General features: G+C 37.8%; 1 protein-coding gene across 1 annotated transcript in view; it reads left to right on the forward strand.

Moving 5' to 3' along the window:
- The window catches only part of ADAMTS5 (ADAM metallopeptidase with thrombospondin type 1 motif 5), a 170656-nt gene extending 143531 nt beyond the window's left edge, over positions 1–27125 (forward strand). Inside the window, exon 8 of the mRNA XM_089659527.1 lies at positions 8651–27125. Coding sequence (XP_089515653.1) covers positions 8651–9206 — 556 coding nt within the window. The 3' untranslated portion in view covers positions 9207–27125. The remainder of the gene's footprint in view (positions 1–8650) is intronic.
- Positions 27126–27665: the final 540 nt, after the last annotated feature.

The following is a 27665-nucleotide window of genomic DNA, read 5'->3' on the forward strand; positions in this document are numbered from 1 at the left end:
CTATTTAGCCATTATCGTTGGTCCCTTTGTGAAGGAATGACTAGCACATGCATTACAAATTTGACAACATGGATTTTACTGCTTGAAAATGTCTTTTTTTATACCATCAATACTGTGTAAATGGTAAGTGTAATGTAAATTTAAGATCAAGTTTGCACAAGCAGAAATGAGCATGATGCCAATATCTGTAGAAATTTGCAATTGCTAAAATTCAGAATGACATTGCAGGCGCTTAGCTGACACCCCCACAGTAAAGACATCAACCAGAGCATCCAACATATAGTATTTATTGGGAGAGGGGAAGGGGGGTTTATTGGTTTAATTACGTACTTTTAAAGCGGTAGTAAACCACATTAAAATCAAGGTTGGTTCCACCAAAGGCTCATGTCATAATGTGCTGGTATGCATCGCATTCTAGCATATTATGACAGACTTACCTGTGTAATAGATCCCTCCAGCAGCATTGTCACCACTGACAAGAAATCCACCTTCACCCTAGTAGATTATCTAGTTCCCTCCAGAACAATCATCTTGTTCCTTTCGGGTTCGCAGGCTTCGGCTGTTTGAATGGCCAAGCCATGATGACGTCGCGACCGCGGCACAGCTCTCTCAAGAACACAGTGTGCATGCGCCGGTGATGTCACCAGCTACTACACATTTAAATATCTCCTAAACGGTGCACGTTTAGGAGATATTTACTACACCTACAGGTAAGCCTTATTATAGGCTTACCTGTAGGTACAACTTAAATATAGCTTTTTTACTACAACTTTAAAGATTTTATTTTCTTCATAGGGGCTTTGGATAGGGTCAATGAAGGCCCTCTCTAATTCTAGTTAATATTACTAAAATTACTGCAGCTTCTCAACACAGTCAGCTGCATACATAACTCACCTTGAAAAGAGATCCTTCACCCGACTTCAGCAAGCACATCACCACTCTACCAGCATATCCACTTAACACATGCTCTTTCTTCTGTGACCAAAGTGCAGACTTAATGGGTTTAAGTGGTAAAATTATTTCATTTATTCTGAAAAAATCAAAGCAATAGGAATATATCAGACAAAGGCTGTGATTCAGGATAGTGTTAGGGACCTGAGACATCCTCTTAGACCAACAATGATCAATGTGGTTGCACTGTGCAATCAACTGCACAACTGTTCATCCATTACAAATGTTAGTATGAAGTTTGGGAAGCATGAACTTCTCAGCTGAGAGCGCCTAAAAGCCTAATTACAGACAGAATGTTTTCTTGAGGATAGAGTGGGAAGTAGTTAAAATTTGTCAGGTTTTTATTTCTGTTTGTAACCCTGTTGAGCAGATTCTTTCCCCTACTTCCTGCATATGTGACAACCTTACAACAAAATGGGAGTATACTCGTGACTAGCACAGAAAATACAGCAAAACGTTGTTCCTCTCATTTGCTGTCCTCACAGTAAGGCCAGCCATACATGGATCACAATTTGGGCAGTTCAGCGGGGACCCGTTGAATTTTGATCCATGTATGGGCGTCCTGGTTATACAGAAGTCGATTTACCAAGCAACTTCTTTACAACCAGCCTCTTAGGTTTTTCTGATCGATCAGTGTCACCAGTTATAGCTGGCAGCACTGACCATTGTATTCTGACAGTGGGAAAGTCTCCACTGCTGTCAGAATACAATACCTCAGCAGGAGGGATTCCCTCATCCACATTGAATGTACAAGTGAGGGAACTGGATCTTTTCTTTTTTTTTCAACACACTGGTTGAACGAAAAAAAAATTAATAGTGTATGGGCTGCCTCAGGGAAGGTAAATCTCCCTAACAGTGACAAAGATAGCTATTAAAATTGCTAGATATGCTAATCTTTCTCCCCACCCCCATTTTTCTCTCTCTCTTACTTTTTACACTGGGTTATGCACACATAAAAATTCTCACGTACTCAGCAATCTAGTGCTGTTCTGTAGGGATCCACTGCTCTGCCCCTGGACTCCTGGTGCCACACCACTAACTCTGACATCATCAGGGAATCAGCTGTCTCTTTAGGGTTATTTCAGCTGGAACCCTGATGAAGTACTTGAAGCCTCCTGAGATGCATCACTCCCCCCTAACAGGAATCCATAAAGTGTGGAGAGCGTTTCCCACAAAGGTTATTTAAAATGGAAATAATTATAAAAATCCACTTTTTAGAGAATAGGGGGGAAGAAGAGGAATGACAAAAAGTGGGTAGGGAGGGTGACTCAATACTTTTTATCACCTAGGAGACTACAACACAACACAACAGCACAACACAATTGTTGATATGGAGCAGAAACGTTCCACCTTCCCAGAAAATGTTTTGCAATTATAGTAAATTATAAACTTTGAATCCTTTCAGATAAATTTAACAAAGCGATCTTATTTATATTAATGTCTAAACAGAGTTTTACAAGCCGTTTAAGAACCTATGTCGATATCAAGCTTCAGCACACAATAAAATATATCCATTATTACCATTTTAAAAGCTATAAAAACTATTGATGTACTAGGCATAGTTCCCTGTAAGAGTAACAAATTCTGTATTGGGGACAGCTTTCATGTAGGCTATTTTGAGAAAAACTTGAGTTGGTGGAAATGTAATTAGAGATATTGGACTCTATTGAAATAGGGGAATGCTATTTATAGGGCACCATGCCGAAAAAACAAATTCTCGCTTCAAAGATTTGGCTGCTGAGTTTTGGCAGACACAAGTATTTTATTTCCACACTAGGAGCCTGGGAGCTGCAGCTTTGTGTGCTGTGGCCAACATAACAACTTCTGTACCATCAAATAATGGGCAGCTTCACAGTGTCACTCTGAAGGGCAGTTTTAAGGGAACTTACATATCTCTCAGTATCATATAACTGGATATCAGGAAACATTTAAAGGGTAAGTCCACCCAACACTCATTACAGGTTGGGATGTTTTCAGTGTTACAAGTTCCTGATACCCTGAATGTTATGTTTCTCTTAAAGTCCTATAGTCTAATTTGGTCTTTGCCCAGGTCCATTATTGTCATCAGATGTCCACATGTTGAGCTTTTGCTCTCCCGATCCTGTATAGTTCTCTGTATTCCCCCCACCTTCCACAATATAAATCACTGCTTTTGAGAGTATTTGCGAGAATATTTTGTCCCTTACTCCCTCAACCTCCTGGGACACCTCATCACATGTCCCAAGAGCCTTTAGGAGTAGGGACTCTCAGCAGCCAGTGGGTGAAGCTGGTATTCATCATCAGAGGCCAACTGTCTGATCCCAAAAGAGGATAGCTAAATAGGACCAAGATGATGGTGCGGGACCTGGATAACTGCTCCTAATCAGCAAAGTGCAGCAGGACGGCACTGTATTCACTGGGCAAGTGAGTATCTGAATCAAAGACAGGACTGTATGACAGGTGGAGATTAGGAAAAAGAAAACCAGAGGGGCAAGTGAAGTTCTTCTTTATGCAGTACAACTAGGTAGCCTTCAAACCCCCAACCAGTGATTGGATAGTGAGTAAGCAACAACAGACTGATAAGGTCATATCTATGCTCTCTTCCCCTGTCAATGTGTTTCTTGCCTGAAGTATTGCCCCTCCTTCACCCAGTCTGAGTCCAGGAAATCAAGTCCCATTACTTACTCTATTTGAATGTAATAAATTATTTTTAACAAAATGTACAGTAACTATATATATAATCTTGTAAGTTCTAATCATTTTATGCATTAAGGACCAAGCACATGTGCCAACCCATCCCATTAACTTTTGATACAAATGAATAACACAAATGTTATGACAGATAAATTTAGGATGAGTGATCCAGTTAGCCACAGAACAGGTCTTACGTCATTAAAATGACCTTGTAAGGCTAAATTTAAGAATCCTTAAGAAAATGTCCTCCAAAAGAAAGCTAACATTTTCACTTCTCTCTGGAAGTCTGGATTCCATTTTTTCCATTCATTCCATCACAGCAGCCTCCATCAAACCCTTCAGAATTTTACACCTCTGGAAGTGCTAGATGTCTGATTTCCCCACCAAGTGCTGTGGTTGCTTCCTCCTACCTTGTGGTTACTCCCTCCAACTTCACTGTTGTGTTCTGTACTGACATATGGGCTAGAGGAAGAAGCCACGGCATGTCTTGGGGAACACAGGCATCGGAATGTTAAATGCTGAAGAGTCTGACAGGGGTTGCAGTGCTGGAGAAGATGGAAGGTAGGAGACATGAACCACTGGAGGGGTAAGTATAATAGCTCCTCTATTGCAAGGACCTTCCTTTAGTATTTTTTTATTAACCTGACAGGGTCACTTTACTTAAAGCAGTGAGTTGGCAATCCTTACAACAATTTTATCAATCTGGAGTGCACCTACTACACTGCAGGCCTGGGAGTCAGTATGGTCAGTATGCACTGTATATTGACATCACCAGAGAGGGCATCATCAAGCCCTATAATCTATGGAGAATATTCTTCTCCTCTTGGTGGTTATGTCATTTGCTAATTAATTCTCTTAAGTCTCAGACAGATTGTGACGAAGGTTGTTTCCACCAAAGAACTAGATAGTGCTTCACACAAAAAAAGGCAGAGGAATTTGAGGGCTAATCAAGGGTAGTTATGGTAGACAAGGCAGGGAGAAGATTGTCTCTTGTATCACCTAGAAATGTTGGCAAATCTGCCATATGCTTCATGTATAAAGGAGTTTCTGGATGACAAGCAGCTTCTGTTATTGAAAAGCTTTCCACGCTTAATTGGTAATCTGTTCAAATTATGTCTGAAGAGGCTTGATTCATTGCTATCCTTGTCATCAGATGTAATTTCTGGCACTCCACTATTTATCTATTAGTTATGTGATTTCCCAGTAGAAGAGCCCTCTCTCTGTATGTGTTTGGAGATATGATTATTCAGTTTTTCTCTCTGCATCTTTGTCTGCGGCGATAATTTCCAGAAAAGTGGGTGTTCCTGAGCCGCCAGTCATAAACAATGAAGAAGCGATTATTAAAATGTTATCATATTTACCCTATGAAGTGTTTGTTCAAAGAGGAAATTAGCTGTTTTCCCCAGTGAATTGGCATAATTTGGTCTATAAATAAAAAACACTTTCATGGAATCATAAAGGGATTGTAGCGAATAAAAGCCATTTTATAGAAATGTCCCTGTGACCTAGACAATGTGATAGTAGACATTTATTATCAAATAGTAGTGATGATCATGGCAAGAAAGATTAAATGCTTTCTGCTCTAAGCATTTGGGTGTTCATAAAAGAAAACTCAGTTTTGTTAAGAAAATAGATACTCTTTCAAGTTACCTATACGTGTGAGCCATAGGAGAAGTATGGCCAAAAGTGTTTTGGCCCTAATTTCCCTTTAAATCATGCTGATATATTGAAGGGCATGTGTGCAGACTCAAAATATTCAACATTTGCTTCCGTGTACTATCAAGAAGTAGGCAAAAGAATTAATTTGTTGTACTGTATCTTGTGATTCCAACAGCCCCTCATGTTAAAACTGTAGCTGGCCTTTCAAGTGGATTCCTTCTTAATAATTAAGTTCCCCTTTGATGACAGCTGATGACAGTCCCCATGCACATATCTCTGTACAAAAGATCCAAAAGATGCAGCATTTGGGTAGCAGCAGGTCCAGGGATTTTGGGGTCACAAAAGAGTCTTCTGGGCTGTCTATGCACAGCGCACATCAGCAATATCAGGCTCTTGGACACGGGATACCAAAGAAACATTGTCTGAAAAAAAAGACAGTGGATCAATAATTCAGAACTGCCCCTTCTGACAAAATTCAAAGACCTCCACTAAAAGCATTCCTTCTGTGCCAAAAGCTTTTCATAAGTTAAATCAGCTCCTCGTTAGGATCGAAGGATCAAATGCAGTTTTCTATATGCTAAAAGCATTCGCATGAACTGTGCTGTAAACCCAGCTCTGTGCTCGCGGTGGGGGAGTGATGTTCCACAAGGGAAAGCAGTTCATCCCGTACAGAATAAAATCAGAAATATTGTCTAGTTACGTTGAAGTGAGCTAAGCAGCAGCATTCTCCGCAGGAAGTTAATGTTGGCAGGGAATTGGAAATGAAATCATAGAGTCATATTTGTCAAATATAAAGAGTCCAAGGGAGATGATGTGATTATTTTCTACGCTTGTTATGCTGCATGATTGCCCTTTTTGTGATGGCAGAAATTAAATATATTTATGTGTTTATATGGATATGGAACCATTTGTTGTAGCTATTGCTATGGGGGGGGGGGGATGTAACTAGCAGAATGCAGTTTTTATAGATAACAATGAGAAGCAGAATAAAGATACCCATCAATAAAAAGTATATCGCAACTCTGGCCTAAACCAGTTTTTCGTAAGTACTTAATAACTGCATTTGATTGGTCAAGAATTAGAAAGATCACCTTTCTGCTGCCCTTTGCGTGACTTTACTTTTCTCGTTGGACTATACAGGCAGTCCCTGAGTTACAAACGACGTACACACGACTCACACTTAAGAACTGAGACAGCGCAGTGTCACGCTGGTCCAAGAAACCACCGGTGGCCATCTTTCTGCTCACCGCATGCTGCCACCTACTGTCCAGTGGACCTGTCAGCAATCCCACATCACTGCATGGCTAGTTAACCCATCCCTATGCTATCCAAATATTTTTTGGGCTGGAGTTACACTTAAACAATGTACCTGTTCTGACTTACATACAAATTCAACTTGAGAACAAACCTTAAGAATCATGTTCGTAACCTGGGAACTGCCTGTAATGTCTTCTTATGGCCCCCCTCACCCTTCTCTCCTCCATGAGCTGTCAAATCCATGAGCAAAGAAAGCAAAATATAAAGCTGGCAATACACATAAAGCTTTCTCATTCAGCCCAAAAAAATCTATAAACTGCCCCATCCATGCTAAACAGTGCAGATGGACAAATCTGTTGCTGCCGGCTTTTGCATTCTGACAGCCAGCATCTGCAGCTGTGAGAAAACACGAACAGTGATTGAAACTGATTGGCTGCAGCCACTGTTCAGTGTACTTTTTTTCTACCCGGCTACTTTGATTTCTCTAATTTTCTTGGGCCAGCTGGTGTTGGCAGGGCCACACATGGATTGAAAGCCGGTTCACACCATGCACTGTGCTTTCCTGTGCAATTTACATGCAGTTCTATATGGTTTGATTTCAGCCCATTCATTTTGAAAGTTCTAAAATCGCACCACACCAAAAAGAGTGCATGCACCGCAACCAGATCGCATGGTACTTTTGTACTTTCTGGTAAGGGCAAATACACTTCATTTACGACCTTTGTTTGGGGTGTCATTAACTTACTATTGACACTCACTGCAGATCGCATCTGCAATGCATTTTGAACGCTGTGCAGGAAACGTGCACAGAATGTGGGTTTCCTACACCATGTTTTGGTGTGAAACAGCCGTAAAGAGAAACTTCAGTTTAAAAAAAATAAATGAATAAAAGTCAGCAGCTACAAATACTGTAACTGCTGACTTTAAATAAAAAACACTTACCAGCCCAGGGATCCAGCACTGTCATCACCCAGGCTGGTCTTCAGGACCCCAGCACCGCAAAATATTGACTGTGGAAAGCCAGCTGTGATTCCATGCGACTTCACAGCCAGCTTCCCACTGCACATGTCACATGCCCCAAGAGGTTACGGGCGATAAGGGAGATGGGGGTCTAGGCAAGCTGAGCAGAAGTGAGAGTGGGCATCTGTCAAAACTGTAGTAAGTGAAGTCCTACTGTAAATTTCAGCTAATTCACAAAGAAACTACCATTTACCAGCAACGTAGTGTAATTCATGGTGTTGCTCAGTCCCCTTGTGCTATCTATGTCTATCTATGTCAACATCAGGGCACAGAAGAAGAGTGAAGTTTCTTAGTCAAGCTTTGCAACCAAAAGACATAGACAGCATGAGGGCTGAGTGACACCATGAGTTGCATAGTGTTGCTGGTAAATGGCCTGCAGTTTCCTAGTGCTGATTGCTGAACAACCAAAGCACAGAAGTGTTTATTAAGGTACATTTGTTATATGTTATGTGTGTCAGCAAGTCCCCTGAAGAATGACCAGGTGGTTTTGACCAGGTGGACCACAAGTACCCTAGTCCCCGCCAGGATCAGGGTCAGTATCCTTTCTCTTCAGAGGAGGACTATGCGTGCTTAGCTTCTGTGTTCTCATTTTTTTATTGTACCTGGTGTTACTGTTAAGTGTGCAAACTTCACCGCGGAGCTTAAAAAATTTTTGTAACGTTCATAGGGTAAATCTAGGGTGAACTTCCAATTTAAAGGCAGCCCAGTAATTTGAATGGGCTGCCTAGTGCATTAAAATAGGTGCTTGTAGGTGCTTACTAGTGTGAATGGGCCCTTTGTGAATGAGGTGAAGCTGTGTTGACTTCTATTATACAATTATGTGCATGCAAAAATCCTAAAAGTCACTTCTCACCACATTCACTAATTTAGGTGAAATGTCCCCTGCAAAGTGAATATGTTCTAGTCCTTTACTAAACCAACTGAATGTTTCTAAGATAGTAACTTACCTTAATATAATGTTAAGCTGATAACATGTATATACTTATAAGAAAACCGTACAAAAAGCCTACAGTTTGCCCTTGACTTGAGAGCATCTGGCACTATATAGAATAAAGGCAAACTCATAATTATCTCTTCTCTTATTTTACAGCAAAGGCTACACAGATATTGTAAAGATCCCAGAGGGAGCTACCCACATCAAAGTGAAGCAATACAAGGCCAAAGATCAGACCAAGTTTACAGCTTACTTGGCATTAAAAAAGAAGACAGGAGAGTATGTCATCAATGGGAAATACATGATCTCTACTTCTGAGACCATCATGGAAACAAATGGGTTTGCCATGAACTACAGTGGTTGGAGCCATGCCGAGGATTCCTTCCATAGTATGGGCCATTCATCCACTAAGGAGGTGCTCATCGTACAGATTCTCGCCACTGATATCATTAAACCCATAGATGTACGTTACAGCTTCTTTGTACCAGCCAAACAAAGTACCACCACAAACACCATAAACAATAATGTTGTTCCCCAGAGTAACCAACCACAGTGGGTGACCGGCCCATGGCTATCCTGCTCTAGAACATGTGACACGGGCTGGCACACCAGAACTGTTCAGTGCCAAGATGGACAAGGAAAGTTGGCAAAAGGGTGTCTACTTTCTCAAAGACCATCGGCATTTAAGCAATGCTTACTCAAGAAATGTTAACCAAAGGATAAACTTTGTCTTCAACGACACAGTTCTAACTACTGTGTATAAGTAGATCTAGCAAGACAGATGTTAAGGTTTAGTTAAGGTTTTGTATGAGCTGTCCCGAAACAACGTAAGGGCTCTACGGAATACGGGCCTCAAAGGGAGATATCCTTTAAGACAATATATTCAGGCCATCCAGCAAACCTCAAAAGTCAACGTAGAACATCATGCGGAACCTCAGCAAGTAGGTGATGGTATGGAAACAGGTTTTGTTCATGTCACATCGACATCACCTACCTCTAGAGAAGAAAGCCTTCAAGAACATCTGCTAACTTATACTTTTGGATGGCATGTAGGTTATATTTGTGGTGTTTTGTAAATACGTGTCAATTGGTGTGTCACTTTACATGTCACTTGCTTCTTCTGTTAAGCAAAGTGATTGACCAAAGTAGATCTGTAGCTGAGTTAACTATTGCCATTTGTTTCAGAAAACAGCTGCAGGTGTTTACTGGAAAAACAGAGCTTGCTGCTCTTCATTAGCCCATTGTTTTTGTTGTTTTTTTTTTTAGTTTTTGCCGACCAGCTTATGTTATCCTATGACATTTGTTTACAAATTGTAACAACCAACCCGAAATGAGAGGTACAGGCATCGGCTTTAGTTATAAAAAAAAAAATGTAAAGGGCATCGACATTTTAATTTCTAAAACAGAAGTGATCAAACGAGTGCTAGGCAATATGACATTCTCTCTGTCTGGACACATTATTTTTTTATTATTTCAAAAGGTTATTTTTCTGTGTAAATATGGCTAGAGGAAAGAAAAAAAATACTTTGAGAGCTCAGGTGCTCAAGGTAGTGTACATATTTTGTAGAGGTAATCTTATATACCTTTACCAAAAGACAGTCCTATATTGTTATAGGTTATTGTGTTATGAACAGAGCTTGCTGGTCACAGTCAACAGCTGCCTGATCTATGCTATATAAAAAAGGCTGTACAATCAATATAAACAAAGTCTCCATAAAAACAAAACAATTTCCCAATGTAATATATTTCTTCATGTACTGAGCTTAAAACTAATATAAGGTGCTATCAGCTACGTGGAGGCATATATTATCAATGAATACTTTTTTCATTTATTAGATAAAGAGTGATGTGCAAAGGGCAATCAACAAGAAAAACTGTTTAACAACTGATCTGCTTTATACTGATTCAATCTGATTAGTTGCTAAACCGTGCACATCAATGACCTTTGTACTGCCTTATTTAATAAAAATGGAACTATGGGCAAAATCAAAAATGACATATATGATGTAGTCTGTCAGTACAATCAATACAGTTATTAATTTTCTGAGTACCCTGGTAATGCATAGTTTTATTACCTGTTACTCCTGCCAGTAGATCTGTTATTTTTCTTTTCTGGTAATAACAGATCAAGATTTCCAGCAAAAGTGGCAGTTACAGTTGAGAAAGACTAAATTTCACTAGCAAGGGGTGTTTACAACAGCCAGCTTTTATTCATGTGGTTTAAAACTTTTTCTTCTAGAGAAAAAAAACTGTTGCTGTAACTGCGTAAAGGCTAAGTCCACCTTTTGACCAAAAATAATAAATGCACATTTTTTTGCAGTTAAAAAAATGTGCATTTATTATTTTTGGTTGCAGGAGCCTGTAAAGGCCTCTGCAGACCTGTCAGTATATGTGCTTGCGGGATGTACGAGCAAAGAGATATACTGACAGGAAGATTCAATGAACTACCACGGTGCTCCACAGTGCCATGTAGTTTATTGAGAACTACAAGCTGACAGCTCCTAAGGCTGTTGGAACTTGTAGTTCATTCATTCACAGAACACTGTGAATGAATGACGCGGCCATGTGGGTGGAGCCTGCAGTGTTTTTAAAAAGTAACAGCTAGTACAGGGAACTTCTCCCCATACTCCTTTCACAGGGAGCGCGGACACAGGGGTCAGCGGACAGCGGCTGCAGCACTGGGAACATGTTACATGTTCCACCCTAAAAATGGGTGGGACGTGTAACATGTTCCCAAAGGTGAACGTATCATTTAAAGAGGAACTAAACCCATTGATTTAATGGTTCTCAAAAGAGTTACATTCAAGGCATGCCATGAATGATAACTCTCTCATTTGCTTGTGCTCTCAACGGAACTGTCAATCCATCAAATGGGTGGAGTTATAATTAATCACATGTGAAGCACCATGGCAACTTCAGATCAAACAATCAAAGAAAAGCTAAGATGACAGCTTCCTTGGCTATACAGAATAGGAGGGTTGTTCCACTTTAAAAAAGTATTAAATAAAGTTTTGCTTTAAAATGGTTGCCTCCTAATTAAAGCCCATCTGAAAATACATATCAATCTGAGACTGCTACTATATGTCCTACAGAGTGACAACACTATTGTGTGTTTTCACTGCAGAACAAGTAGTGTGGTCACCCTGTTACAGGATGGGCAAATATACATGATCTAATGGCAGGATTAACAGGTAACACAACTATGTTACAGGGAGTGGAGAACAAAATCTTCCTTGTTAAAGCTAGACTGCATTATATAATTTTTTATTTTGCTCACAGTTTCACTTAAGCCCTAATGTGTAAAATGACACTGGTGTACAGTGTGCCACGCCAGCCAATCAGATTTCACCAGTTTAGTGTAGTCAAATGAACCCTGATATCTGATTGGTTGATCTGGTGCATTGATTGCTCCATGTTACTGAAGACCAGTGTCTGTTCGAAAAAAAAAGAATGTCCTATGACTATAAATAGTTGTATTCCAGTTTGAATGTATTACTGTCAGTGTATTATTTGTCCTGATAACACCAAAAGCAAATTAAGAACAGAAAGAACAGGGTAACTTTTGGAGCCATTTTTACATTGGTGTTTGTTGACTTCAGAGAGCCAGTTAGGTTCAGTGAAATGAGAAAAAAAAAAAGGTTATTTCACCAGAATCTTACCGGGTAAAAGTATTTCTTTAGTAAACAAGCCCAATAGTTTTCACAAAAATCCACAAGTTTAATTCTGAATGCTGTCAAAAATAGTGACACAATCCATTCTGCTGTCATTCAATAGGAACTTTGGTCACACTAGAAAAGTGTTTAAATTGCAAGGTTAAGGCACTTATCATATACAGTATCAGATCAGAATTTGGTTTGATTACGGTTCATGGGCCAGTAAACCTAAAATGTATTTCGCCAATTAAAAAAGAGATACTAACAATTACAAGCAAAACCTTTCCTTTTGCTCTTTTGTGCCTTACTATCTATAAAATAAAGTCAATCATATTTAAAAATTCCAGAATATAAAATATAAAGAAATGTTGGAAATGTAGGCTGGTCAAGTGATCTCTGCAGGAGGCATTTAGGGGAGTAATGTTAAGGCAAATTCACTACTTAGAACCATTTGTTAAAAAAGTCCAGAGATCTTTTATGTTGCCAGATACCACTCAATCAATGCTCACTGGCATACCAAGAGTATTTGACACTTGACTATAAAAGTTTGATTGTTTAATGGTTTTTCTAAATCATTCCATCCAAAATATGCATTACTGTAAATTGACTTTACTTTACAGTATAGTTTCAATTGAAAAAGTCACATTAGGACAAAGTGACAGCATCTATTTAAAGCCCAACCCAACTACTTTATACTTACCTCTCTAGCGCTTTTCCACTGCTCCTTTCTCTATCATAGACATCACCAAAATACCTGGTGTCAAATAATGTTGGAGCTCAAAGGGTGGTGATGCCACCCCCTCTGTCATGTGACAGTGCTTGGGCCAAGCGATTGGCAAGGCCTGAGCACTGTATCATGGGAGAAGGCCACATAGCTCCCCATACCTAGAAACAGAGGTATTGTACCATGGTGGTCACAGAGGTGTCAAGAGAGCCCTGGAGAGATTATTATAAAATGGTTTACAAAAACACTGTCACTTTGTCCCATTACCGAGTCTGTTTAAGAGCAACAAGACTGAAGAGGTCACATCAGGACCCCAAGCCATCAAAGGGCCATCAAGGACTCCCTCTGCCATTTACATTTAGCACCCACTTACACTTATTACAACATACTTTAAAAATGTGTACAGTGAGACACATGCCATGACTGTGATTCAGAGGGAATTTGCTCCCAACATGACCATACTTAGACAGTCTAAATCCACCGGTATTCATTCCCAACTGTTTTCAGATTTCATAAACCAATCTAACTAACAACAGGTCTAGGGGAGTTATGGTGCAGTGCAACAGATATCTAGTGGATGATCAAAACTCCACATCCATCTGATATCCCGCCCTGCCCTGTCCACTAGACTATATCCCAGATTGTCTCAACTGGTTTTCAACAGGCATTATTTTAACCTCTGGGATGTTTTGTGCTATTCTAGTTTGTAATTGTTATAATTTTAGTTTACTGGCCCAGTGAATTAATAAAAGCACAGGGCTTTGCAAAAAATGCAGTAATCCATAGCAATCATGTTTGTTGGTTAAAACACATTCAGTGAGTTGAACTGCAAAAAAGCCTGAGAACAAGAAACTCTTGAGCTTGATCTAATTTGCTGGACGTCTGCTAACTTATTTCATTTTTTTCAGAGTTTGAATAAAGTAGGGATGGTTAGTTTTGCAGTGGTAAGCTGGATATACACTAGTTGCGTTTATTTCAACATTTTTCATTGTAAAAATGTTGCAACAATGCTGGTTCCTTTTTTTAATCATTAGTGGAGTCAAATCAACATTAATTTTTGACCACATTGATAAGAAAATTTGAAGGAGCAGAATGTAATTTTTTTCTCATTCCAAAATCAAATGTTAAAATGCAAATAAAATCTTTAATTACATTTAAACAACATCTGAATGTACTGAATTTTTTTGTACAAATTTTAATTCGAAATTCAACTAGTGTATACCCAACCTAAGGTTTTTATTGCTGTCTAATTACTTATCTCACTTCATCACTTGCTGACTCTTCTTATACCACAAAACATAGGATATCGTAAGACAGGAAGTAAGGTGAAACCTCAACGAAAACTCTAACCCTCCTTCATTTAGCAGAATTTATTGCTGTTTGAGTGCTTGTTGGGAAGATTTGCCCTCACTTTCTGTCCCAAATCAAATCTACAACAGAAGGGAAAGTCCTATTCCTTCTCGGCACTATCTAAAGAAAAAAAATCAAAATTATCCTGATATTTTTTACAAAAATTTACATCTTCCTATTTATTTTTTAGATCAATATTTCACTGTAAAGATTTATAACTGTAAATAATGGTTTATATTTTTTTTCTTTTCTGACTGCTCATCTAATGAAGTGCAGTTAGGTCACTATGGATTACTGCACCTGCTCCGCCATGTGCTCTTTGAACTGCCTTATTAACTAAGTCTAAATGTCAGATTCACATTGGCTGAATGATAGAAAATAAAACAGCTGCTCCCTTTTTAGCCTTCGCAAATACAGTTCTGTAAACTAAAATACCTCCCTGATCTAAACTGTATTGATTATGCACTAAGCAGCATTAACAATCCTGGAGCAAGACTGATACTCTCTTCATGAAAACACTGAAAAAAATCAATACACAGGATTGGTGATGGGAGGTGAAGGCTCTATACAGTGTCCTGCACCGTATAATGTGTCTGAGCCACAAGGACATTGTTCAGTGACTCGGGGGGATAAAGTTACCAAAGTCTTATAAAAAGACAGAACATTAACTAATGTAGAGACAAGGCTTGACGATTCATATACCAAGTGATATCTGTGTGATGATAGCATTACAAAAGTAAATAAGTGGACAAATATCTACAAAGAATATAATAAAGGAGGTTTACAAAGAAAAACCTAGGCATAATGAGTTTCTTTAGGTAGGAGTTAAGCTCTTTCCGACTACAGAGAGGGCCTGTACTGTTTACAGCCCTCAACTCCTTCACTCCTTAACTTGAGGGCTTTGTAAAATCTGAGCCTTTATTTAAGATTAGCATTGCTATGATGGCCTTGTTATTGAAGGAGATGCTGCCATAGATACCTAGGCAGTTGTAGGCAAAGCTTCCTTTTAACACTTACAAAGAGGGCCTGTTAGATGTTTACAGCCCTCTGCTCTTTAACTTATACAGGAATGTTGAGGGCTTGAGAATTCTGGCCCTTAAATAAGATTAGCCTTGCTAAAATGGCCTTGTTATTAATAAGATGCTGCCATAGATAGCTAGGCAGTCATAGGCAGCACTTCCATTAAGCACTGTTAATTTCAGATATGGGCTTAGAGTTTCTACAGTCTACAGTTCCTGTAAATTAGTAACCCAAGGGCTGTAAATGGTAATGAAAGTCTCCTTCTGTAAGAGAGTAGTGGGATTTTTCTCAGTCATATTTTTCCATGATTTATTTTGGTATACACATTGGAATCACTTCACTTTGAATCTTCAGTTTAAACAAAACATTTTCAGTTGCTTACCTTGGTACTAGTTTGAAAGCCCCAATTTTACATGTCACCTGTGGTGCCATGTGAAGATATAGTATGGTATCAAATTGGAAGTATTCCTTGTGACTAGTCTTCAGTGGTTATTCCAAGTTACTTGCAAAATAGTCACAGTAACCTATCAGATTTAATCTTTCTCTTCTGTGACTGTGCTAAAGTAAAAAAAAAATTGGCTATCACGAGTTACCATTTTGCCTATCTTTACGGCTTTTATTGTAAGTCTACCAATGAAATACAATGAAATGATTGATAATGTTTCCACTGTGGTCAGAGGAAACCATTTGTACATGCAAAAAGTTGGTGAAAATTGAGAATGGATTTGTTTAAGTTACATGACTTTATTACTAGATAAATTTGTGTCAGAAACACATACCTTCTCTGTCTAACCACTCGTAAAGTACCACTTAACACCCTACTGAATTTTAATTTGGATCAGCTACTACACATTTGAGGTACATTGAAACATAAGGTGGGCAAAGTTTTACAGTTTGTTTTCTTTAGAAAGCAACCACAGCTTGAGTAGAAAAGCATGTCTCTTGTCAGCATGCTGCAGAGAAGGACCCTTGCTCTCTCAGTTAAAGCAGTGGTCTTTCCCTTGCTATGGCGCTGCAATCAGCAAAGTTCATTGGAGAGGTCTAGCTGTGAGTCAGGTCATGTTGGACCTCTACTAAAGGCTTTGGACAAGTTCTGAAGAAAATAATATGTACGATTTTGCACACCTATTATTTTGATGCGCATGGAATTATTTTATTAGCAGATTTATACAGGAAGCTCATTTGAACTTTAAGTTGACCATAGACATCAAAGAAAAGGTGGATATGGAAGCACAACTTGCCATCTCACAATGTCTTCCAATCACACAACATCAGCCAAAAACTGAACTTCAGTGGTCACACCAATGTTTCTGTTAGGCTAAGGGAAGGAGGCACCACTAAGCATGCTGCAGATTGTCCCAGAATTGGCTTGACTCCATAAAAACACTTACATTGAGATGTTCTAGAACCTAGCTAACAGCTTCTTCCCTCATGATCTGTCTGGCCAGATAACATGTAGCTCTCCCACAGACACAAGATCATCAACTAAATTAGCCAAAAAGGGCCAGATCTGGTGACCCTCATTTTACGTCTTTGGGTAGTTTTTATTTTTATTTGGAAAGAAAATGATACCTGTGTTTTACTTTGTTTTCCTCCTTTAATTATAGATACCGCACTGAATTATAAAAAAAAAAAAAAAGTTAAATAATTTATTGTTTGTACAACTGGTATGTGAAACTACATATGTAATGATTTTTATTTATTTTTGTATTTAAAAGAAAAAAAAAACCTATTGTACAGTTTGTTCTGTATTTAACGTTACTCCTTGTCATTTTTATTTTTTGTCTTATTTATGCTTCTTGTGTGTTGTTAGTACACTTTGTATGTTTACAAAATGTGCGGCGCTGGTTGCTTTTTTATGTTTTAAAGAAAGCTTTCAATATAAATGTATATACCTATTACTGTACATAATATAAATATATTCTCTTAATAGAACTATATTCTAACACCAGCTTGTATTGCTGTTCGAAAAAGTGAAAAACTTGCTTTCTTTTTTTTTTTTTTTTTTTTTTTAAATGAATGACAGGCAATGGTCTTCACACACTGCTGAACAAAATGTACTTCTGTAATCTCATAAAATTCAGGTCAAATTAAGTTCACTTGACATGAACTAAACATTCTTAAAACAGTACTGTTCAATGATAGTATTTTACATTTAGTTCCTTAATTTTTAAATGCTATTGGCAACCTAATAACCTTTAAATAAATGTTTCACTTTTGTACAGAAGGGCTACTAATACCAATTCTTATATACATTTGTTTAAATCCCTATATATTTAAAAAGCTTAACGCCAGGCAAAGGTCTTTGAAATGCACAATGTAAATCATTAGTGTAGAGGGAGGTTTCATAGCTGCCAAAGGATTTCTGTCCATCTGTCCATTTCCAAGATTTAGACAGCCCTGTCTTGCCAAGGAGAAAATCTGAACTCTCTGCTGCAGTTAAGTAGAAACTACAAGTCTTGTACCTCCCCTAGCCTGTGATTGGACAGTGAAGGAGGATCAGCAGACTGTTCTCTGTAACTCTGCTCTCTCCTTCCATCAACATGCTATTTATTAGCACATGAGCTCTGCAGTACAACTGACTGCTGTTGCTCGCACTCCCATTCTAAGGTCTGCTGTACAGTGTGTTGCAAGAAGCTGACACCCAGATAATATTTGGCTCTGTGGGTGCATATGCTATGTGTCAGAGTTAGGCCGTTATCTTCATAGCTGTTCAGAGAGCTCTGCATTTCACTCAAGTTACTGTTATCAATGCAAACAAGACGTAATAGTGCTGCTACCTTCCTTCAATCCTCAGCTCCTCCCAGTGCTCAGACTGAAAGGCTGTTGATGTGTACTGTGAACCATTGGTGGGACACTTGGCACTAGGGTAAATGTGAAATGGCAATATCCTTTATTGAAATGACATGAAACAGCTGTAAAACAGCTAATGCACTTCACCCATCAGGCCTTAGTCATGGCTAGTGCCTGACGGCTGAACGCATTGGCTGTTTTAGCGCTGTTTCATGTCATTTCAATAAAGCATATTGCCATTTGACATTTACCCATGTGCCGACTGTCCCTCCAGTGGTTCATGCTACTGTTATCACTGGTTTATGTTCTCAGTTCCTATGATGAATTCACTAGAGGAAAAAGGTCACAGAAATAATGTGTTACCTGTCCTCTAATGTATTCTTTACAGGAAAATGTATGAAACTCAGTCTGGACCTATTGCAGGTATGCAGTGGGTGCTGCCACATGCTTTGCTAAGGTTCCACATAGGTTTAAAAACCACAACCTGTGGCATCACATCCATTCAATTTCCAGTTGGAGATTTTACCAGCCGTACCCAAAACATACATTTTTTTTTAAGTGTTGGTTAGCTCCTAAAAAATTAAGATACGTAAAGATAACTTACACAAACTTGAACAACAGAAGATGAAAAAAAGAGAAAAGCATGTCAAACTGATATGTAGATGCAGAGTTATAGACAGCTGGAGTTGTATGCAGACTTTGCTGGCTTGTATCACTGGATGTACTGATTGTTTTGACATGCAGTCTTCTGTGTCATATCCATCATATTTTTATCTTATGCTCAGGTTGAATTTTAATTATCATTTACTGTTTTATATAACCCAAATCCTTATATAACAGCTGAATTAAACAGTAACTCCTGAAAACCCTAAACATCTGGAAATAAAAGATAAAGAGAGAAATCCTTAGGGAGGGGGACTCAGTTTTACTTTTTTCTCTTATTCTGCAATATTTTATTAAGATGGGAAGTTTTCTCGTAGATTCCTGTTAAAGTTGCTAGTGGACAACTGGTTAAACCCATATAGTGGTTAGTTTTCTGGAGCTCCCAGAAAAAAAGGGGCTTATCTGCTTTGGAAAATTGTGGTTTACGTATATGTAACCATAAACATTATTTGAAAATAAGGATATACATTGATATGATACAACTGTAAATGATAGGTATAGAGCTGCCGTTCTCAACCATGGCTCTGTGGAACCCTAGTATTCCACCAGAGGTTGCTAGGGGTTCCTTGAGCTGTGGCTAACTGACCTCCCATCTGATGATGTCTCTATACTTCCACGCCCATTGTCATTTAGCAGAGCCAGTAACATGACACCAATGATCTTTTTAGCTGACCTTAAAGGTGAAAATCTAGCCACCACTGTAAAGGGGGGGGGGGGGGCATTCATCCCTCTGACCTCCATCTAAGGGGTATGATTTTAGCAAGGGTTCCCTAAGACTTGGAAATTATTTCAATAGTTCCTCTGGGGTAAATAGGTTGAGAAAGGCTGCTTTAGGGGATATAATTGGCCAGTGCATGATGTAACTTCATCCACGTAATGTTTTACTTTTTGGAGGGTTTACCAGTGAAGGATATGTGTTTTATAGCTTGAGAGTTTTGATGAAAATTATTAGGATGATATTACCAGGTACACCAATGTTACATCTGAACATTTTAGTTCTAAATGCTCCATTCTAACACTTGAAAAAACATGCTAGACAGAAGAGAAAGAAAAGTAGTCAATGATATTCTCTTGAAAGAAAACATGCAATTAAAGGGAACCTGTCGGAATAGCAAAATAAGATCTGCCACTACAGACCAGGTTTTAAGCAAGCAAGCCTTAGAGTTCGTTCCTAATCCTTGTACCTCTATTTAAGGCCTTAGACATTACCATTCTTAAGAATTTTTATCAAAGTCTTAGCAAGGTGTTGCTACACAATCTCTTAGTGAGTCAATAACATGGAACAAGATTCAGGAAGTAACATCAAACTCCTTAACTGCCTATTAGTATAGTGTATGGCTCAGTAACTCGGGTAGTGAAACCAGGATCAGACCGCTACATAAGTAGGGAATGGCTGCTGTGATATTTCTACCTTGAAAATTTTCCTTATATCTTGTTCATAAAACATTAATTAAAAATATATAGTTTAAAAACTTGAAGATCTGATTTTAAACATGAACTTTTTGTTGTTCCACCTTTAATGGGTTGAGACACAGCTTTACATAGTTTTAACAAGCAGTAAATGAGCTTTAATACAAGCCTTACCTAAGGGCAGGCTATGGACATATAAGCATTAGCATATTCTTAACATTTTGTAAATAAGCTTTAATCAAGCCCTCACTGACCTACTTAGCTTCAGGTACTGTGGAGCAAGTTATTATTAAAATATTACACTCGAAGCATAGAAATTGCAGCTCATCTCCCCTTGATTCCCATGTACCTGCAGCTAAAGAGGTTAGTGAGGGCTCATTTTAAAGCGTATATACAGCTTGTTAAAGATAAGCAAATTCTTGAATAACTATAGCCTGCCCACAGGTTCTATGTAACCTGTCTATCACATTTCCCTTTAGCAGAGATCACATAACCAGAATCCTATGCTTTTGGTCATATGATTAGCACAGCATGAGGCAGCACAGAGTTGCATTAAACATAACTCTAAGTTGAACCCTTAGTATAGATTACTCTTTCATACCCAGGTAGTATGCAAGCCCCAGGGTAGAGAACTTGGGACTAGTATGCATCCCAGGAGTGGGAGAGTGACAGCTTATATGTGAGGCTTCTCGAACAATCATTATACATTGTGATAGATTTCCTTTGGCCCATCTTATGCTATCACAGTTACCAAACCTTTTTCCTATGAAATATTCAGTAGGAAGACTGTCTATGACGTTGTTAACCATGACATAATGGGGAGCTGACCAGGATTCCATGGGGTTGCATTTATCTACTGCCATAAAAGACAAAATTCAAACAAAACGTTTGGGTGGACATAACCTTTAAAGATAAAATTGACCAAACATCATAAAAGTAAATTGTTGTATTTGACATTGTAATTTTTATATTACATTGAAAAATGAATTTTAAAATATTTTAGTAACATATATTCTCATATTATTATTATTGAAGTAATAGAACAAGATTTTTTTTAAATAAAAAAAAGCTTGTAGATTCTAGAAAGCCAATAAATAAATGCATTTAGCACTTCTAAAACTCCACGCTTAGAACTTTTTCCCAACTCGAACAGCACTTAATGTAAATCAACTATGACCTTTACTATGACCTTTGAGTAATTAATAGTTTATAAGGGTTCTATTTGTAGCTTTTCTTGATATAATACTATTGCCTACTTTGGCTGTAATAAAATAATTTTATTTGCATTCTCAATTTTCACCTTGAATGTGATTCCACAGAAAGTAAAATATTATGAGCTCTTTACTCTTACGATATGCTATCATATTGAGTATTTTAAATTGATTCAAAATGAAGATGCTCTCTTCTGCAGTAGATCATAAGAGCTACTTCAGAATCCAAAATATATACGTTCGTCTTTGTACTTTTGTAACATCAAGGTGAAACGCACCCAGGAAAGATGCTGTCTTGTATTACATTGTTCTAGTTAAAGGGGCTTCCCATGATGAAAGAAAATAGTTACCCTGCTGGAAACCTTTTCACTCAGCATCGCAGAGGTCCCCTCTCCTTCTCTTGGCTTATTATGCTTTTTTAATAGCACAGTATGCTCAGGAATCCCATGACAGTCAATTAGAAGCCAGAATTCAGGCTGCATTCGCACTCCCTGTGCTAATGTGCAGCGCATGAAAATAAGTGTAATTCTAATACATTAATACAGGTCTCATGTTTAACAACTTCAGCACCTGCATTGTAAAAAGTACGTATCTGCATTTTCTAGTTTATTTGGTAGATGACATAAGGTAAAGGATTAAAGGTGAACGCCAAGCCAACAGCTAAATACATGGATGAAATCCATACAAATGGAGCTGCCTTACCTGCCGAAGGATTTGTATTTCTGCCCATCCAATCCTAAGATTTACACAGCTCTGGCGCACAACACAGTCCTGTCTGTCAGGGGTAAAGACCTGATTTATCTGCTGCAATTAAGTAACATTTACAGGTCTTTTCCCTCCCTCCTCCTGTGAATGGACAGTGAAAGGAGAAGCAGCAGACTGATGAGCTCATTTCTCTATCATTATACTCTTTTCTCCAGTGCCATGCCTGTTGAACCACAGCACAATTAATAGGCTCCTTGTGCTGCTTCTCCCTCCCCCAGTCTCAGCTAAATAATGACACAGTATATGAAAGCACATGTAATGCTAAAACTGTTTTTCTTAGTCTTGTATAGAATGTGGAAAGTTTACAACCGCTCTCAGGTTTTACTGCTATACAGGGTTTTGTTGAAGAGAAATTTCCCCTCACTTCCTGTTTTGGAGACAACGTTTTACCAGACTGGAAGACAACAATAAAAAAGCCTACAAAAGTTTGAGAATTTCTCTACTCAATTAAAAAAAAAAACATTTTCACTTTTGTCTGTGTTGCTGTTGGAGAGATTTCCCTTCACTTCCTGTCCTAATGACAACCTTTGTACAAGATGGGAATTGAAGAAATCTCTCCAACAGCCTCCAGCGGCAGTAGAACCTAACGAGTTCAAATCCTTCCCCACTCTATCCAAAAAAACTAAAAAAAAAAATATACATTTTGGCTACAGATGATGAGCTGCATAATCTTTATTTTAATAATAAAAAATAAATAAATATTATCAATAAAACAAATTTCTGACTGGGGTGAAACTTTAATTAATGTCTTTTTTAATGTGTTCTTTTACATTTTAAGAATAAACAATAGTAGCAAAAGCTAATTCAAATTGAGCAAAATAATGGATGTAAACTTTACCTATAACAGAGATCCACATGATGAGTTGTAATCAATATGTGCGCTAAATATTATTATTTTTCTACAGCCTGACATTTGCCTTAATAGCCCGTTATACACTAGACTTGGTGTGTACCATTTGCAACCCCTATTGCTCTATTATATAAGATACTATAGAACATAAGTAAACACTATCTTAGTGACATAAAATAAGGCCTAGCATATATATTTTAGTATGGCTATAAATGTGTTCTCCCAATAAGAAAATTATATTTTTAGTTGAACGAATGAACTACAGTATGATATACTTTTACTATCTGTATAGTACGGCAGTTATAAACAGAACAGACACTTATATTGTTATATAAGTTAAAAGCAATTTATAGAGTTTCAGCATTACTATATTTTTTATTGAAACAGCATATATTATCCATCATACATTGCACTATCTTACATCTTTCAGAGTTTTATGTATGTGTGCACAAACAGAACCTGTAGTTTTTTACATATATATATATATATATATATATATATGTCGATTATTATACAGATGCAATATGTTAATACAAGGTAATACTATGATTTGTAGAGGTATTTTTGTATGGAAGACAATCTGCTAGATCTGCTCTTTATAAGGATTGAAAAGGCCGTAACTCCATTTTGGCAGGGCAGTACTGATATTTGCACTCTTTGAGTGGGCATAGTTTATGTAATGACGGGGCAATAATGATATTTGGATTCTGTTGGTGTGGAGCTTGATTGAAGGGGTGGAGTTTTTGTTATAATGGGGCAGTACTGATATTTGGATTCCATAAGGGTGGAGCTTAATTAAGTGCATGTAGTTAATGTAATGATGAGACAGTACTGTTTGTGCTCTGTAAAGGTGGGTCTAGATTGGGTAGGCGTTGATTATGTACTTATAAGAAAATTTTGGGTTCATTTTAAGGTTCAACCAAAAATAGACCTAATTGTAAAAAATAAAATGATACGGATCTAGAGATATGGATGTAGCACAATGAATGTGCAAGTTGACTAGAGAGAGAGAAACTAATCAAGTGACCCTAATGGAAGAAACTTGCCATGTTAAAAAAAATACTTAACCCTATATTTAGATAACACATGTACAAAATCCTAGTCTGCTGAATGTGAACATGCAAATTTGAGCCAAACATGAACTGGTTGAAAAGGAAATCAAATGTGGGCATTGATACTTACATTTAATATTATATTTTATAATCTCTCTGGGTCGAATTTATAGACAACTTAAACTAATATGTTTGGAGCTTTTTTCTTTTTATTATTGTTTAAATCAGAAATGTTTTACTGACACACCAGCAATTGTACAATGGTTGCATTTCAGAATCGTTTTTACATTCAGTTTACATTACTTTGAATTTTGTTTCCCCTTTCGAATAAAATAAAATTTCTATTATGTTTAGCCAGATTTGGATTCGAGTATTTTTGAAAAGGTCAGGTGTATCAAAAATATGGGTTTAATGCATAAATTAAGTATATTTTGAGTTTCAAAGTATAGTTTTGAAAGGACATGACAAATTAATTTTATAATAGCATAGAAATGATTTACTTTTTACTTTAACATTTTAACATTACTGTAGGAGAGATTGTGACTTGTGAAAAGCTGAAATGCTTAACATTACGAAATAGGAACTATTTTTTAAATATTAATAGGAAGTGTTTTTAAAGGATAAGACTGGGAATACAAAAAACAAACATACAATATATGTGCACCTCCATGCTGCAGCATTGGTCTGATGCTACAACTATCCCCCTCCGGCTCTAAGTGCAAGAATCAAGTGATCACATGGCTGATGATTGCTCAGTTCTTGGTCAGCTTGGAGCCTTCAGACGCTCACTGAAGTGCCAGTCTGGAGAGGGGGTGGGCTCAAATAGCTCCAGTTTTCAGCCAGGGGCTGAGAAGTTGAGCCAGCTGCTGCTCAGGTATACTGGTGGACCCTTCCAGAGGCTGGAGCAGCTCTTTGACATCAGCCAACAGCAGACTTTGGCCTGTTGTCAGTTTATTCTGGGTCACAGGAAAACAAAAGTAAATGCACTCCGGTGACCCAGAAGAGAAGTATGGTCAAAAAAAGCTTTGGCCATACTTCTCTTTTAAATAGCAATTCCCACCTCAAAATTTCAAAGCAGCATTGATGCATACACACAGCAAATTTTATTAGAGAAATTTGTGTTTTAATACATAAAATTTAAAGAGATGCACACATGTTGACCTGTGCAGATGGGGATTCAGTTGAAATTGCTGGTTTAACAGTCACTAGACCCAAAAATAAAATATTTTTAGGTAAATGATGGCTGGTTAAACCACCCATTGACTTCTTATATTTCTGATAACTTGGAAGGCAAAATGTCTACACTGGAATTCCCAGTTCTGCACACCTGCTACAGTCCTCTCTCAGCCTCACTCTTCCTGTTGCATACAATATTTTATTTATTCTTCATTATATTGACTGAAAATAGCAGTAGGTGCGAAACTCAAACTTTAGGTCTGTTTCAATCTATTAGGTAGGCATTGGGGAGGGTCAATAAAGATATAAAAGCCTCCATATATTTTCCTAAAGACTGTAGTAAGCAGATTCAACCATTGTTCTATTTTAGCATTGGCAAGACTCTGTTGACATTGATGCCCATGGCAAACAGCTACTAAAGGTCACATAAGCTGATGTGGTGGTGTTAAGTCACGCAACCAAGAAACTAAGCTGTGTAGCATCTGCTTATTACAGCTGATACATCAGACCTAAAGTCAGAACTCTAAAAGTTCAATTGCACCATATTCCATTGTATTAAATTATTACTATGTCTCACAGGGACTCAAGTTGTGACTTATAACCACCAAAATTAACAGTATTATCCAGCTATCATGCATATTGCAAAACCAAATGATAGTGTCATGCATTCCAGTTCTACATAAAGTAGAACAAACAATTGGAAATTTACTGGTAAGAATAGGAGACCTTTATTATGTCCTTCTGGGAGCAGATGGAGACATATTGGGGCATCTCAACCCTGGAGTCACTTGGAGACATGAAGGATGTTAAAACTTGGTTTTGAGTGGAATTGGCCCTTCATTTTATCACCTTTGAGTATTTTTAATGCCACTAAAGCTAGTTTAATTAGGATTTATGCAAACATAGCATAAATCATTTACCCAGTGCATGGCAATTAAACTAATATGATTAATTTTGATTGGTTGCAAAGGGTCATACAAACCATATTTTATGAAATAAGGGCATGTGAGATTGTTGCAATCATGCATGGCAAGTTGAATCTGCCACATAGTATTTAAGAGGAAAGTCCTCTTAAAAAACTCCTAATGGCTTATGAAAATTGCATTCTTTTTCTGTAGACCAATCAACATTTAGTTCTTCCAATGTCCCCATGTTATGTAGCTACTCTCCTGTAATAGGGTAACACCTTGGCCCATAGTAATTTGTATGTGATCCCTGTCTTATCGGAATGCATGATCTGTCTACTTAGCCTGTAACATGAGTCTGTTAGAGGTACATAGAGAAGAACCTGCGAATATACGTTTGATATCAATACCTCAAGGCTACTTTAATTTCAGGCATTCCCACTGTGAACCTGGAGGACAGGGTGATGCAAATCTAACATTAGGGTGGATTAAATAATAAATTATGCACATTTTCAGTGATATGCAAAGATTAAACAGACTATTTTTTTTTTTATTTGAATGAGGTTCTTCTTTATTAACTTGCTAATAATTTTTAAAAAAGGGTAAGCAAAATAAATTATATAATGTTCTTCTATTTTCAGTGATGTAAACATATTTATATAATATGTTTGTATATGGTATAATAATTCTGTGTAAGTTCTCCGTCTTGAATGTAAAAGGTGAGGTACTTATGTTATTTGACAGCTTGGCCTGGGTTATCAGGCTGAGATCAAGAATATTAAATCTCGACTGCACTAATGACCCTAAAAAGGTAGATCTATCAATGCACCCTCTCGTTATTTTGTATTTTATATACATTGTAGTTTGCACCTCATTTATCCAAAAAACTGTAGGAGGACAGTACTGTATCAGCAATGTAACATTAATGTCAAGATTTCTGGTAGTACACAGAAATGTTGGTCATGTTTCATTTAAAATGTATAATCTTGAATTTTGGATTTTGGTTGTTGTTTTTTTGGTGAAGCAAATAAATAAAGATGTACTTATTATTTTAAATTATATATTGTGTGTTTTTGTGATTTGATACAAAAAAACAAGATGAGTTTTATAACTCCAATAAGGTAAAAGAATTAATCATTGGATATAGACCAAGCGTATCAAATATGTCAAATTTGTTTTTGACTGTTTATATTCCTCTTTCTGCTTCCTTGTGTAGCACCCCCTTAGAGTAGGTTGTTAGGTAAATTTAGTTTAGCACCTCTGCAGTCAGTGGAGAAGGGGTTGATTGCTCTGGTCTGCTCAGTGTCTCACAGGCTGCTGATCTGATTACTTTCCCCTGCATTCTAGAGGTTTCTAGAATTATAGTGGGATAGAGAATAGAGAGGCAGACTGAATATGCACTTATGGGGATCCAGCCAATACCTGGAGAGGTGTGTCCAATAGGTGGTTGGAGAGCTTGTAAATAATCTGAGACCTGGGGCAGACCTGTGTGGATCCTGGGTCCAGTCCAGCTGAGAGGAGGGCCTGTCAGGGGCCTCTGTCCCTGAGGGCAGGCTGCTGGAGGCACTGTTCAGGAGTCATCAAGGTCCCAGCTGGAGC

This window comes from Staurois parvus, unplaced genomic scaffold (genome assembly GCF_062004578.1).
Source record: "Staurois parvus isolate SC_StPar_1 unplaced genomic scaffold, SC_StPar_1.0 ptg001162l, whole genome shotgun sequence".
NCBI classification, from domain to species: Eukaryota; Metazoa; Chordata; class Amphibia; order Anura; family Ranidae; genus Staurois; species Staurois parvus.